Source organism: Melitaea cinxia, chromosome 3, assembly GCF_905220565.1.
Source record: "Melitaea cinxia chromosome 3, ilMelCinx1.1, whole genome shotgun sequence".
Lineage (NCBI taxonomy): Eukaryota > Metazoa > Arthropoda > Insecta > Lepidoptera > Nymphalidae > Melitaea > Melitaea cinxia.
Genome location: NC_059396.1, coordinates 15,056,437 through 15,070,265, shown reverse-complemented (window position 1 = coordinate 15,070,265; position 13,829 = coordinate 15,056,437). Strand labels below are relative to the sequence as shown.

Here is a 13,829-nt window from a genome sequence, read left to right as displayed (position 1 = left end):
GAGCGTCCTTATTTTCTTAAGGATGGTAGCCCAGTGATACATACATACATTACATATATATTTAACGTGTACATACACTCACACTCATACATGCACACAGACAGATACACATACTTTCATTACATTACAAACTTACACATACAAATTTAAATACATTCATATAATTAATTACCATTTCTACATATAAGTATATTTATTCTCTACCTACAGGTAAACTCTCTGTACATCACATCTATAATATAAAAATGAGTCGCTGAATGTGTTGCTAAGCGCAAAACTCGAGAACGGTTGGACCGATTTCGCTAATTCTTTTTTTAAAATATTCCTTGAAGTACGAGGATGGTTCTTACGGAGAGTAAAATTCTAATACCATACGATAAATTTTGTGTTAGGCGATACGAAGTTCGCCGGGTCAGCTAGTATTACATATATTCAAAATGGACACTTCGATGTGAACCACCTCGTGGGCTGCGGTATTATATGACCGGGTTGAACTTGTTATAAGAACAAAAAGGTCTGTGCTCTCGTGAGAAAACGGCTTCACCTAATTGAGATACATTCAGTGTAACAGATGACGTCCGCCAGTTTTTCATTGACACAACCTAACCCAAAAGAAACTTATAATTTGTTTAGATAACTATATATTTGATTTATGGAGGTACATCTTTATAACATTGTTCGTTATTTAATTTTAAGATTTATATTTATTGTTATTTAAGATATAACAGGGCTTTACAGGACATATGCCATCTCAGTAATCTCAGTGTAATTTTCCAAAAAAAAAAAAAAAAAAAGTCAACATGCCACAGACATTTGTTTTCATTTGTATAAAATTAATCGTATTAAGTAATAAGTTACGCTTGCGATCCATTCGGTGTAAATCAATGATAGAAAATTATGTGCACGATTGCTTATTACATATCTGGTATTGGTTTCTAACCGGTTTCAAAAAAGGAGAACGTTCTATTTGACAGAGTGTTACCTCATAATTTTTACTATTTGTACCGATTTTGATGATTCTTTATTTATTATAAAGCTAGTGCTTGTCGTGTTGTCCCATTTAATTTAATTTGAGCAATATCTGACGAGTACTTTTTGAGCTATCCCTAATAATATGTTTTTAACCGACCTCCAAAAAAGGAGGAGGTTCTCAATTCGACTGTATTTTTTTTTATGTATGTTACATCAGAACTTTTGACCGGGTGGACCGATTTCGACAAATTTTGTTTTAATCGAAAGGTGGTGTCTGCCAATTGATCCCATTTAAATTTATTTGAGATCTAACAACTACTTTTTGAGTTATATCTAATAATGCGTTTTTACTTGACGCTTTTTTCGTCGACCTACGTTGTATTATACCGCATAACTTTGTACTGGATGTACCGATTTTGATAATTTTTTTTGGTGGAAAGTACATATCCCTAGTTTAGTACCATGGTAAGAAAAACAGGATCTGATGATGGGATCCCAGGGAAATCGAGGGAAACTCTCGAAAATCCGCAATAACTTTTTACTGGGTATACCGATTTTGATAATTTCTGATTTAATCGAAAGCTGATGATTATCATGTGGTCACATATAAATTTTATCGAGATCTGATAACTACTTTTTGAGTAATCTTTGATAACGCGTAGTTACTTGACTATTTTTTCGTCGATCTACGTTGTATTACTCGTCGATGTAATTGAAGTCGGTTTTTTTTTCGTTTGCGAGCAAACACAATTATGTACTATACTTGGGGATGTAAATTGAAGTCGGTTTTCTTTATGTTTGAACAAACAATTATAAAAATAATAATCGAAAGTTATCCTATTACATTATACACTGATAATACAACCCGTATTTTTAGTAAGTAAAATCCATGAAACGTTAAACCGCTAACCAAACAATATATTATTTATAGTATGTGAATGAATGTTCAACAAACCACAATGCCACACTTATTGCAAAACATTACATACATATTTTATTAGCTACTTGTAACAAGAAACAACTGTAAACAAGTGCTGTGTGGCTACGGCACTAAAGAATTTAGCCACCCCCTCTCTTCCCGTGGGTGTCGTAAGAGGCGACTAAGGGATAACAAGGTTCCACAACCACCTTGGAACTTAAGAAGCCGACCGATGGCGGGATAACCATCCAACTGCTGGCTTTGAAATACACAGGCCGAAGACGGGCAGCAGCGTCTTCGGTGCGACAAAGCCAGTACTGCGGTCACCAACCCGCTTGCCCAGCGTGGTGACTATGGGCAAAACACATGAGTTCACGTTATTTTTGGCGTAAACTTGTGGAGGCCTATGTCCAGCAGTGGACTGTATAGGCTGTAATGATTGTAACAAGAGCGTTCCAGATAAATACTAAACTGCCGAACCGAATGAACCATAACAATTATTACAAGTAAAAATGATACTTTCTGTTATATTCGAAGGCAGCTCGCTCTCCGTAAGGTCCATTCCGTATATGTACTGAGCTATCAGCAACAACATCGCGTAGCAAACCAGTACGGGGCTGGTTTTCAGCATGAAGGAGCGCTGGTCCTGACAAAGCCACACGATGTTCGCCCACATCAGGAACACGAATGTCAGCCATGAGTGGAACATTATACTCCACGCCATCATCGTTATTGTTGTCGCTATGTATGATGACCTGAGAAAAATAAAATAATAATATATTGTACACCATTTAAAGAAACAACAAAATTATAACATAAAATGAAAAATGTACAAAGGCCGTCTTATCGCTGAAAGAGCGATCTCTTCCAGACAACCTTTGGGTATAGGAGACGAAACAGAAACTGCAGTTAGGAAGTGAACAAATAATTAGTGTGCGGTGTAGTTTAAGACATTTAATATCACAACTAATATGAAATGTAAAAAAATACAATCGAATAGAGAGCCTATTCTATTATGGAAGTCGGAAAAGAAGAATGTCTTGCATTGGTCGTTTGAGGGTAATTTAAACGATCGAATCAGCAGTCGGTGTATCAATGGTTAAAAATCAGTTCGGTTATAGCACAGTGTTCTATTTACAGCATACCTAAACTAACATTACATATTTGTAAATATCGAGATAAAAAAAACGTGAAATAAATTATTACATTAATTTTATTTTATTTTTATTATGTATATACATTATTATACATACTAAATATATATGTTAAATAACGATCTATAATTTGGCTAGACAGGGCGGACAAGTCAGCAGTGAAAGTGAGCGTTGATATACATCTCAAAGGGGGTCTCCTCATATTCATATATATATATACATATACATACACACATACCAAAAAAATCATGTGGCTTTTATTTCTATTATGGCTACGGTAACAGCCTTAGTAAATAACTATTCCGTAAAATTTAAGGTATCTAATTATATGTTCTAAATAAATATATGTGGCAGATAGATCAACAGATGAAAGAACAGCAGATTCTTAATTCTAGAGGTTTTTTGATTTGGTTCGCGTTTCAGACAAGAACTGCTCTGCAGCTTTTTAATGTATTTGTTGCTGATTTTTAAATAGTAATTATTGATAAATATGTAACTTAAAATTAGCAAAATATCTGTGCGTGAAATTGTAAATTATAAATCTAAAAATAAAAATAAAAATCTTTCACCAACATAAAAAGAATCATTTACCAACTAATGTGATAAACATTAATAATCTGGACAACGTGTAACAATTATTATTTAGGAGAAATATTTAGTGTACATAATTGCTCTATAGTATTATTCATATATCCAGCATCGCGTTATTTACAACTTACCTGATCAAAACTTGGAAGAAATCTACAACTGCAGCCACAATGTCATCCAGTAATGTTGGTTCCTCCACTTCTAGAACTGACTCTGGAAATATACAAGTACGCTATATCTAATATAGAAAAAATGGCCCTTGGTTATCAGTTACAGTCAGTTCAGTTACGAATTAAAGTAATATTAACAATAAAAATTATTATTATTCTTGATTGTGCACTAAGAACAAATACAATATACTTAGATTAATAAAATAGTGTTAGTTTTCTACAATTTCATACAGACCACTCTTATTTAATGTCTACATTTTTTGTCAAAATATATTATAGATATATGTCAGTCTCACGATGAACTAAAATGAATTTTGTTTATATACTCGTATTAAAAACCTTAAGCTGTGTGGCTACTTTAGTAAAGATTATAGCCATACCCTCTCTTCTCGAGGCTGTCGCAAGAGGTAACTAAGGTATAACACGGTTCCACTACCATCTTGGAACTTAAAAAGCCGACCGATGGCGGGATAGTCATCCAACTGCTGGCTGTGAAACACACAGGTCGAAAACGGGCAGCAGTGTCTTCAGTGCGACAAAGCCAGTCCTGCGGGCACTACCCGCCTGCCCAGCGTGGTGACTACGGGCAACACACATTTCATGCTATTTTTGGCGCGAACTTGTGGAGGCCTATGTCCAGTAGTGGACTGCGATAGGCTGTAGTGAAGATGATGATGATGATGAATAAAACCTTATAGGAATACCATGGAGTAGATAGACATCGTTGTGTGAAAAACATAGGCATCATTGTGGTTGAGTCGGGTAGTTAAAATAAAACTGAGGTAAAGCACAGCAGGAAATATCCCGTTCCAAAAAAATGGTGCAGCCCGACTGGGGAAGTACCTCGACCTTACAAAAGATCATTGCTAAATAATATTGCTACTCCTGGGCGGTTGATTGGGTGTAGGGTCGGCAACACGCCAGCGATACTTTTGTTGCAGGCGCCTAAAAGCCACGGTAATCGCTTGCAATCGGGTGAATCGTACGCTTGCGTTTGCCAACGTATTTGTAAAAAAAATATTACCTTCATCGGGCACAACGACGGAGCCAGTAGAGTCTTGGTGCAGTTGGCGAGTGACGGAGCCACCGCGCACGCTCGACCAGCGCTTGCTAGGGCTCATGCTACGGAGCAGCTACGGTGATTTAAAATAAGTATTTATAAAACATAAACTATTTAAAAAATAAACCGATATATCAATTGATATTTTTATATTTGTAAAAGTAAATTTACTTTACAACAATTATTATTTCAGAACAAAATTCTTTTAGAAGTTCGAATGACATCTCTTAAACATTTCATACTTTATACGTACTGATAGCAATCTTGACTTGTATTGTTACTGATATAATTCATATTATTAGTGATTGAATTTGTATAATTAAAATTACTTACGTGCATGTTAACATACTCGTACGTGTTAGATAACGAGCGACGACTTATGACTAATACAACAAAAAGCTAAATGGTGATGCAACATGTAATGTCATTAATGGGACGAAAGACAACATTAAAATGCAAGTTGCATGTTTCTGAAAAAGCGTTCTACTTAAATAGTGCAATCCCGATAAAAGCATAATAGACAAATGGACTACAAATATAAAACTCAAATACCTACAGGGTCAATCTCATCGGTGTTCCCGCGGAGTGCTCTGGAATTTATGTATGAATATGCAACCTACAAAAGAAGCAGGTTGCAGAAATAAAAATTGCAATTACATATTAGGTAAAAAAAAAAATAAAAAAATACATGATTTCATAATTAGCACAAGCTTTCATGCACAATATCTATCGTTAGTAAAAAAAATTATATTATTCGCAAAAGACCGCAAGATGCAAATGACTTAGACTCTCCCGTGAATTTCTAATCTAATATTATTTACATCAAAGTGCCATCTATTACCTCAGTCTATGTGAACTTACTAACAACTGCTATTACTATATACAGTGTGTCTACAAGTTGATCGAAATAGGCAAACTAGTGGTCAGTGTGTGCTGTGCATATTCGTGGGGCGGCTTACGCGAACTCTCTTCGTAGCGCTCCTCCACTTGTCGCGCGGCGCGCGGCTGCGGTGGAACGACACGCCTCGTACCAAGCTACCGTTCACTTTACCCGCTTCGAGGCCGGTTAGAGCACTCTTTTTCTTCGTCTATCCGCCCCGTTAGCAAAAGTCATAAAATCGCAAGTGAAATTTTCAAACTACCGAGTAGCACTAAACTGGCCAATGTCTACGGCGTTAGGAAACCAGAACAGCCAAGTCCGAAGTTATGAATGTTATAGTAAAGCATGTTTTTATTAATCCGAGTTAATGGTAATATAAATCGTTAATGGCTTATATTAATCACAGTATTTCGATCAAAAAAGTGCAGATCTTTTTTTTCGCATGCATACACACCTTTGGTTTGAAGAGTTCACGTGTTTCTATGGCGAGGAAAAAATATGAAAAGAGTATCACTAAGGGACTAGCCAAGGTTGCCCACTTGTGATCGTCCGTCACTTCGTACGTAAACGAGGACGACTCCGTTTCGTTAAGAACCACTAGTTTTGTGAGGCCGAAATATCTGTAAAAGGCATACGTTTATCAAATATTTCTGTTAATTCAATTATAATAAATTGATAAATATATCCGCAACAGTACTGAAAACAGTATTGCCCCAAATTTCAATGTTTTCAGCCCTTTAGTTCTTTTTGATAGAAAATAATATTAACTGACCTCGCCATGTCCGTTTCTGGTGGAAATATTTCTATAATCCAAGTACACTGGTAAACTAAAAGTACTGCTATATGAACTCCCATGATTGCCATCACGCAACGGCTCACTACAGCGAATCCACGCTCTAGAGGTCTTCCCACAGCCCAAGCTGTTGCCGCTCCCATAAATACCAAGAAATATATCCCCGATGTTACACTTGGACGCATTATCCCGGAGAACATTAAGAGGAATAGTGCAACGTATTTTCCTGCAAATAAAGATATTAATAACAGTTTTTATGTTATAGAAGTAGACATCAAAAGAGCAGACAGTTCATCTGGTTTTATTATACTTTACAATTAATAAAAAATATAATACCTGCACTAGTAAGTAAAGGGAACCGTTGGTGCTTGGAATCTTTTCTAATAACTTCATCGTTCGGCGATCCAATAAGTAGTGTACGCACCATCAAATAAACTATTAACGACGTGCCCATCACTACTAACTACAAATAATAAGAAATACTTTTTAATATATCATAACTTAGTTTTTTCTCTATCATGAAGCATAAACTATACTTTTTAAAAATTTGTAATATTCCATATTTTACCTCGGGTGCAAGATAATGGACTGCCATTAGTGGATCTATTCCTGAATATGATACGAGGCCAAGGTTGTATCCGATCGTTTGAATAATAGGATAGTCTTCGAGTAGAGAGCCATACGGCGCGAATCCTGCCAGGACGCTGTGCCATGCTGCGTGAACTAGCAATAGCAGTATAGACACGACTAGATTAAGTTGAAGATATTTGCCTCGACATCCTGAAAAACATATCAAGACTAATGAATGAAAGTAACTCAGGTTATTTTCCCGCAGCTGACGCAGCGTTTCTTTTAAACAATTTTAAAAATACTAACTAAAAGCAGAAATGGCAACGATATTATTCCCGTAAAACATAATATGTATACAGAACGAAGGTTAGTTTCAATTAAGAACGTAAGTCTGCCAAGATTTATAGTTATTAAACACAAACTAATACAAACACAAACTAAAGTTAAAATAATTTACATCAAACTTTATTTTCTCACCTCGGAATGTTTTAGAATCTGGTGCTTGAGGAAACGGCGCTATCAGATATAATAGCAAATATATTAGAGAAAGTCCGAAAGGCCGTAGTGCTATACCTGAAAAAAAAATTGCATTATTTAACAAAAACTACTAATATGTTATTTTCACTATATTCTTATTTATGTACTTGTTTGATATGTATAAATATATAACAATTAGGTAAGTAGGCTACGGATTGTTGATACAGAAGGAGATAAAGTAATAGTGGAATTTTAATAATGTAGTTAAGTATTCAGCTCAAATTACAGCTTATGCAACTATCATCGATCATAAGGAGTAAAAGACTGTAATATTAGATATATGTATATAATGGTAAAAGAGTATTTTTATTTGTTAACTAGCTGTGCTCGCGACTTCGTCCGCGTGGAATTTCATTTAAATAATTATTGTTCAGTTCGCAGAGTTATAAAAAAAAAACTAAAATACAAGTAGCCTAAGTTACTTCTTATTACATCAGCTATCTGCCAGTGAAAGTACCGTCAAAATCGGTCCAGCCGTTTCAGACATTAGCCGGAACAAACAGAAAGATAGACAGACAAACATTATAAAAATGTTATTTTGGTATATGTACAGTGTATAACATACACATGAATTTAGTTAGCAGTTATTTTAATATTACACACAGACCCTCTAATTTTATTTATTTGTATAGACATATTATATTCATCATATATATTCTCATCTAACGGTAAACAAACTTTGATATATTTAGCATGTTTGTAAATAGTCTCAATCTTTAACGTAATAGACGATCCACATATTTGTTGATCAAACAGTTGTTGAGTGGATTATAGCGGTCCTTGATTATTTTCTACCATGAGTGTGTTATCTTTCAATATATATACAAATAAATAAAATTGTAGTATCTGTTTGTAATATAAAAATAACCGCTTTTTAATAAATGCATATGGATATATGTACGATACATATACCAAAATAATATTTTTTACAATTTTTGTCTGTCTGTTTATTCCGGCTAATCTCTGAAACGGATGGCCAGATTTTGCAGGGACTTTCACTGGCAGATAGCTGATGTAATAATAAGTAACTTAGACTACTTTATTTATTTAATAATGGTTGGGTCTTTTCAGTTTTTAGCAAAAGATCTGTCTAAAATTATTACTAAAATGACGAAAGGAAGGTCTCCTGGGCACGATGGCCTAAGTAAAGGACATTTTAAGTATGCCGGCGAGCATCTGCCTCGTATACTTGCGACGCTTTTTAATTCTAGTCTGGGACATACCTAATTACCAGAAGCGTTAATGGGTACAATTGTAGTACCTGTTGCTAAAAATAGGACGGGTGACACATTTGACACGAACAACTATCGGCCTATATCGCTTGCAACTACAGCTGCAAAAATGCTTGACAGTTTGCTTAACGGCTACCTCGGTAGGTATGTGTAAAATGGGGATAATCAATTCGGGTTCAGGCCATGTGTTTCTACAGAAAGTGCTAATTTCAGTCTTAAGCATACAGTCACCTATTATATTCAGAGGAAAACGCCGGTGTATGCTTGCTATTTGGACCTATCCAAAGCTTTCGATCTGGTAAATTATGAGCTCCTGTGGGAGAAGCTGAGAGGCACGGGTATGCCGGCGGAATGCAACGAACTGTTAAAATTTTGGTATAAGCACCATAAAAATCTGGTTAGGTGGTTCAGTTCCCCCACCCTTTTTAATCTCTACATTAAACAGCTGATTGAGGGTCTCAGCAGCGTTCATGTAGGGTATTATATCGATGGACAATGCGTCAATAATTTAAGCTACGCTGATGACATAGTGCTGCTGAACCCATCAATCGGAGGGTTGAGAAAATTATTAGAGATTTGCGAGTCATATGCGAGGGCCCATGGCTTGGTGTACAATGCTAAGAAAAGTAGGATCCTCGTGTTTAAGGCTGGTAAGCGGTTGCCAGCCGGCCTAGCATGCATACAACGAGATATCTCTTGACGAGAGAGAGAGTTAATGTCTACATCGCGTATTTTCTCGATTACCCTAACATGCGCACTACGAGAGACAAAATTCTCTTCCGAAGACTTCGCCTTGTCGAGTAGAGAAACATTATCAACCATAATCCCAACTGAATATCATTCTTATCTGGGGGCACGGTAGTGCCCCCGCCAAGACGAACCAAAAAAAAAAAAATAAAAAAAAAAAAAAAAAAACCGAAAAGCACTACCTATCTTTTCTCGAAGTGCTTCGTCGTTTTTTTGAACCCTCATAACTTGGGTTTGGATTAAACCAGATAAACAAAATTGTGGGAATATGATGTCAATAGTGAACTTATTAAACATATAAAGTTTCAATTGCATAGCTCTTATACTTTAGATTTTATTGATATCTAAAAAACCCCGATTTCGTCACTCACTGATGATCATCAAAATTCTTAGAGCACTTCCTGAAGTCCCAGAAAGCTGAAATTTGATATGTAAGCTAGTATTAGTACACAAACAACAAAAAAATTCTAAAACTTGGAACTTTTACCCCCCAACCCCTTAAACTGGGGGGTGGAAGTTTGTATGAGACTTCCGCAAATTTTGATGCTAGAGGTCTGAAAATTGATATAGTGACTCCTTGTTATTAATAATAATAATAAAATACATAAAAAATAAAAATCGGTTATTAGTTTATGTCGAAAATTTACATTTTGTAATTTTGGTATTTAAGTTTTGGCGGAGATCACCGTTTGCATATCAGTTCAACATAAAATCAAAAACAGCGTGCTTAAACCGAATATGGTGAAGATTGGATGATATTTATGGTATAAAATGTGTCGGAGGTAAAATGCAGCTGTAATATTGTCATAAGCAACTTACAAAAAGAAGTGAAATCCCACCAAAAACATTTTCATGTAAAATGTTGCCAAGACGAGATCATATGGCTCGCACTGTCAAAAAGTTATCAGATCTCATGTAGAGCCAAGCTTCTAAATCTACACGCCCTAACTCTACAAGCTCTAACTTCACAAACTCTACACCTTAGTCAAAATATGTGGCTTGGCCGTTTCGTTACTACCGGCTGCCGATGTTGTAGATGACGACTTTCCTGTGTCATTTATATATATATATATATATATTTTCTCTTTTTATTTTTATTTTTATTATATGTATATCAATTATTCTTCTTCTTTTTATTTTTTCTTTAATAGAACTATTGTATACAGAAAAGTAAAAAACAGTGAAAAAAATTTTCACCTTACGTGACGGTAGCGAAACGGCCAAGCCACATATTTTGACTAAGGTGTAGAGTTTGTGAAGTTAGAGCTTGTAGAGTTAGGGCGTGTAGATTTAGAAGCTTGGCTCTACATGAGATCTGATAACTTTTTGACAGTGCGAGCCATATGATCTCGTCTTGGCAACATTTTACATGAAAATGTTTTTGGTGGGATATCTTATGTCGTAAAGTTGAATTTACAAGGTTATTGACCAATTTCAAACGAGTGACACATGTTTTATTTAACAATGTTCTCGGCCTTTTGGCTAAGATAAAAAGTGTATATCTAATTTAAAAAATCTAATATGGAAAATAAAACGGCGTAAGTAAATGAATTTAATTATATATGTAAAACAATATGCTCGTGTTGTGCTTTATATCTTGTCGCACATTAGATAATTGTAATTCTATCACGCATTGTTTTTTTTTTTTTTTTTTTAATTTTTAAAATTTTTTGAATTTTTGAATTTTTTTTTTATTATTGATTTTACTTTTATTCTATTTAATTTTATTTTTAGTTATTGATTTTTTTAATATAATTTTGTTTTGTTTTTTATTCTGAATGTTGTCTTGTCTTGTTGTACTAACCCAATATGGACTTATACTTTGGTCTGAAATAAAGTATTATTATTATTATTATTATTTAGGATAAGAAGCAACAGGGCGCAAATACGTTTTTTGTGTCATTATATGGCACACTTCACTCGACTTTTCGCATTTCCCGCTCTTCGTATACCGAAATTATATAATTATAATAGGGAAACGCCATGGTATACAAAAAATAGGCACCCGGTTTTATTTATTTTTTATTTGTCGTCTTTCTCGTCGATAATATTGAAGACGAGAAGTTTCTCTTCCTAAAACGACAAAATTCGACAAAATTACGATGTCATGTTAGCTTCCGTAGAGATAAATATCACAGATCACTAAAATTTAATGATTATCTCTTCTTGACGTAACGAGAAGAGTATCGCGTGCACGCATGTTAGCTACTGTAGACATAGAGAGATAATACGAGAAAAGGGGTAGACAAAATTTTGTCGTGGCGCGCATGCTAGGCCGGCTGGTCATGTATCGACAATTACCTTAAACGGGTCAGCATTAAGTAGAGTCAACAAATTTAAATATTTAGGCCACATAATCACTGCTGATTTGAACGATGATGACGATGAAGATGATGATGAAGCAATATGCTCGCACGCAGGTTCACACGTGGTACTGCGGGTGTCAAAATTACCCTATTCTGGGCTTTTTGTCAGTCCTTTTACTCGGGTAGTCTATAGCTACACGCGCCTACAGCGCACTACGTGTTCAGTATAACAATGCCTTCCAGAGTGCTGTTGCGGCTACCGCGGTTTTGCAGCGCCTCAGGAATGTTCGCGGATGCACGGGTCGATAGATTTCACGGGATTATGCGTAAAAAAGCATCGTCTCTGCTACGGCGCATGAGGGCCAGCAACAACAGCATTCTGAGGACAATCACGGCTCGTCCTGATTGTTCTATTCAAAAATACTGGATAGAAACAATGATGGGCCAACTAAAATGATTATTTTATTTTATTATCATCTCACTAACAATAACTAACATAGATTACATGTAAATATTGTTACTAATACACTATGGATGTACACCTCTGAAATAAACGCTTATTATTATTATTATTATTATAATTCTGCGAATTGAACAATAACTTTTTTTGTTAAATAGCATGCGGACGAAGTGAATGCGAATGCACAGCAAATTAACGAATAAATATTACACATGAAAATAAAAACGTATTTGAACCTACTCTAATATTATAAAGAGCAAGATTTGATTTTTTGTTTGTGTAATTTAAAAAATATCGGATTGATTTAAACAATTTTAGCTACGTCATCACTGTGTAACAGTCATTTTTTATAGAGAGAGAAAACCAAAAAGTCAAAAAATTATGTAGTTAACCGCGAGAGAAGCCGTGAGCAGAAAGCTATCGTTTATATTTTTAAGGCGTTATAATAGTCAACCTAACTAGAAACTTATACACGAATTTCAAAATTACACCCGTATAAAAACAAGGCGTATGAGTCGTGACGTCGGTGTAGAAATGCCAATGTAACATTTACTTCGTATCGTTATGTCGTCGTTTATATTTCGTTCCACTTTTTGATCTGAAACTTATTACAATTTCTTCGAAATTAACTAACCATATTTTATGAACCTCTTTGATGTCTTAATTGTAATTCTTAGCATCCTTAGCGGCTTATTAAAGGACTCGGTTCATTGAATAATGATTCATTATTGCAAGATACGTTTACCTTACAACATAATTAGAAGATCGAAATTGTTCTTCGAAACCATGTTAAAGAATCAAGTCTTTCCCTCAGCAAAACGATCAATTTATGATTGTAACTACAAGTTACAAAAGTTTACAGATTTGACGATTTTTCTAATTTTATTAAACGGTTTTATTTAGCTCACCCCGTTTGTTTTATTTTTTATTTATTATTTATTCTTGGGTCAAATTTAGTAACTCAAATTTCACCCTCTTCCTGTCAACCGATTAATCTGAAATTTTGTATACACTTTGGATTTTGGTGACAATACAATTATGTTTATTCATTATCATTATAAATTCAAGATGGCCGCCGCTACAAAATGGCGGATAATTTATGTTTTATTAATCCCATCAATATGGGTATCAAATGAAAGGGCTCAACAAGCAGAATACAATATACTATAAAAAATTGAAATCCAAGATGGCGGCCGCTACAAAATGGCGGATAACGTAGGTTTTATCAATCCCATCAATATGGGTATCAAATGAAAGGGCTCAACAAGCAGAATACAATATACTATAAAAAATTGAAATACAAGATGGCGGCCGCTACAAAATGGCGGATAACGTAGGTTTTATCGATCCCATCAATATGGGTATCAAATGAAAGTGCTCAACCAGTTTAATCAATGTACTACATAAAATTAAAATCCAAGATGGCGGCCTCTACAAAATG

General features: G+C 35.0%; 1 protein-coding gene across 1 annotated transcript in view; it reads right to left on the bottom strand.

Annotated features, from left to right (window-relative positions):
* Window positions 1-13,829, bottom strand: part of LOC123667918 (piezo-type mechanosensitive ion channel component-like) — a 74,522-nt gene that overhangs the window by 35,722 nt on the left and 24,971 nt on the right. The window contains exons 2-10 of the mRNA XM_045601750.1: window positions 7,584-7,679; window positions 7,105-7,316; window positions 6,873-6,999; window positions 6,516-6,762; window positions 6,198-6,363; window positions 5,823-5,951; window positions 4,828-4,936; window positions 3,765-3,846; window positions 2,411-2,646 (exon numbers count right to left, since the gene is read on the bottom strand). Coding sequence (XP_045457706.1) covers window positions 2,411-2,646; window positions 3,765-3,846; window positions 4,828-4,936; window positions 5,823-5,951; window positions 6,198-6,363; window positions 6,516-6,762; window positions 6,873-6,999; window positions 7,105-7,316; window positions 7,584-7,679 — 1,404 coding nt within the window. The remainder of the gene's footprint in view (window positions 1-2,410; window positions 2,647-3,764; window positions 3,847-4,827; window positions 4,937-5,822; window positions 5,952-6,197; window positions 6,364-6,515; window positions 6,763-6,872; window positions 7,000-7,104; window positions 7,317-7,583; window positions 7,680-13,829) is intronic.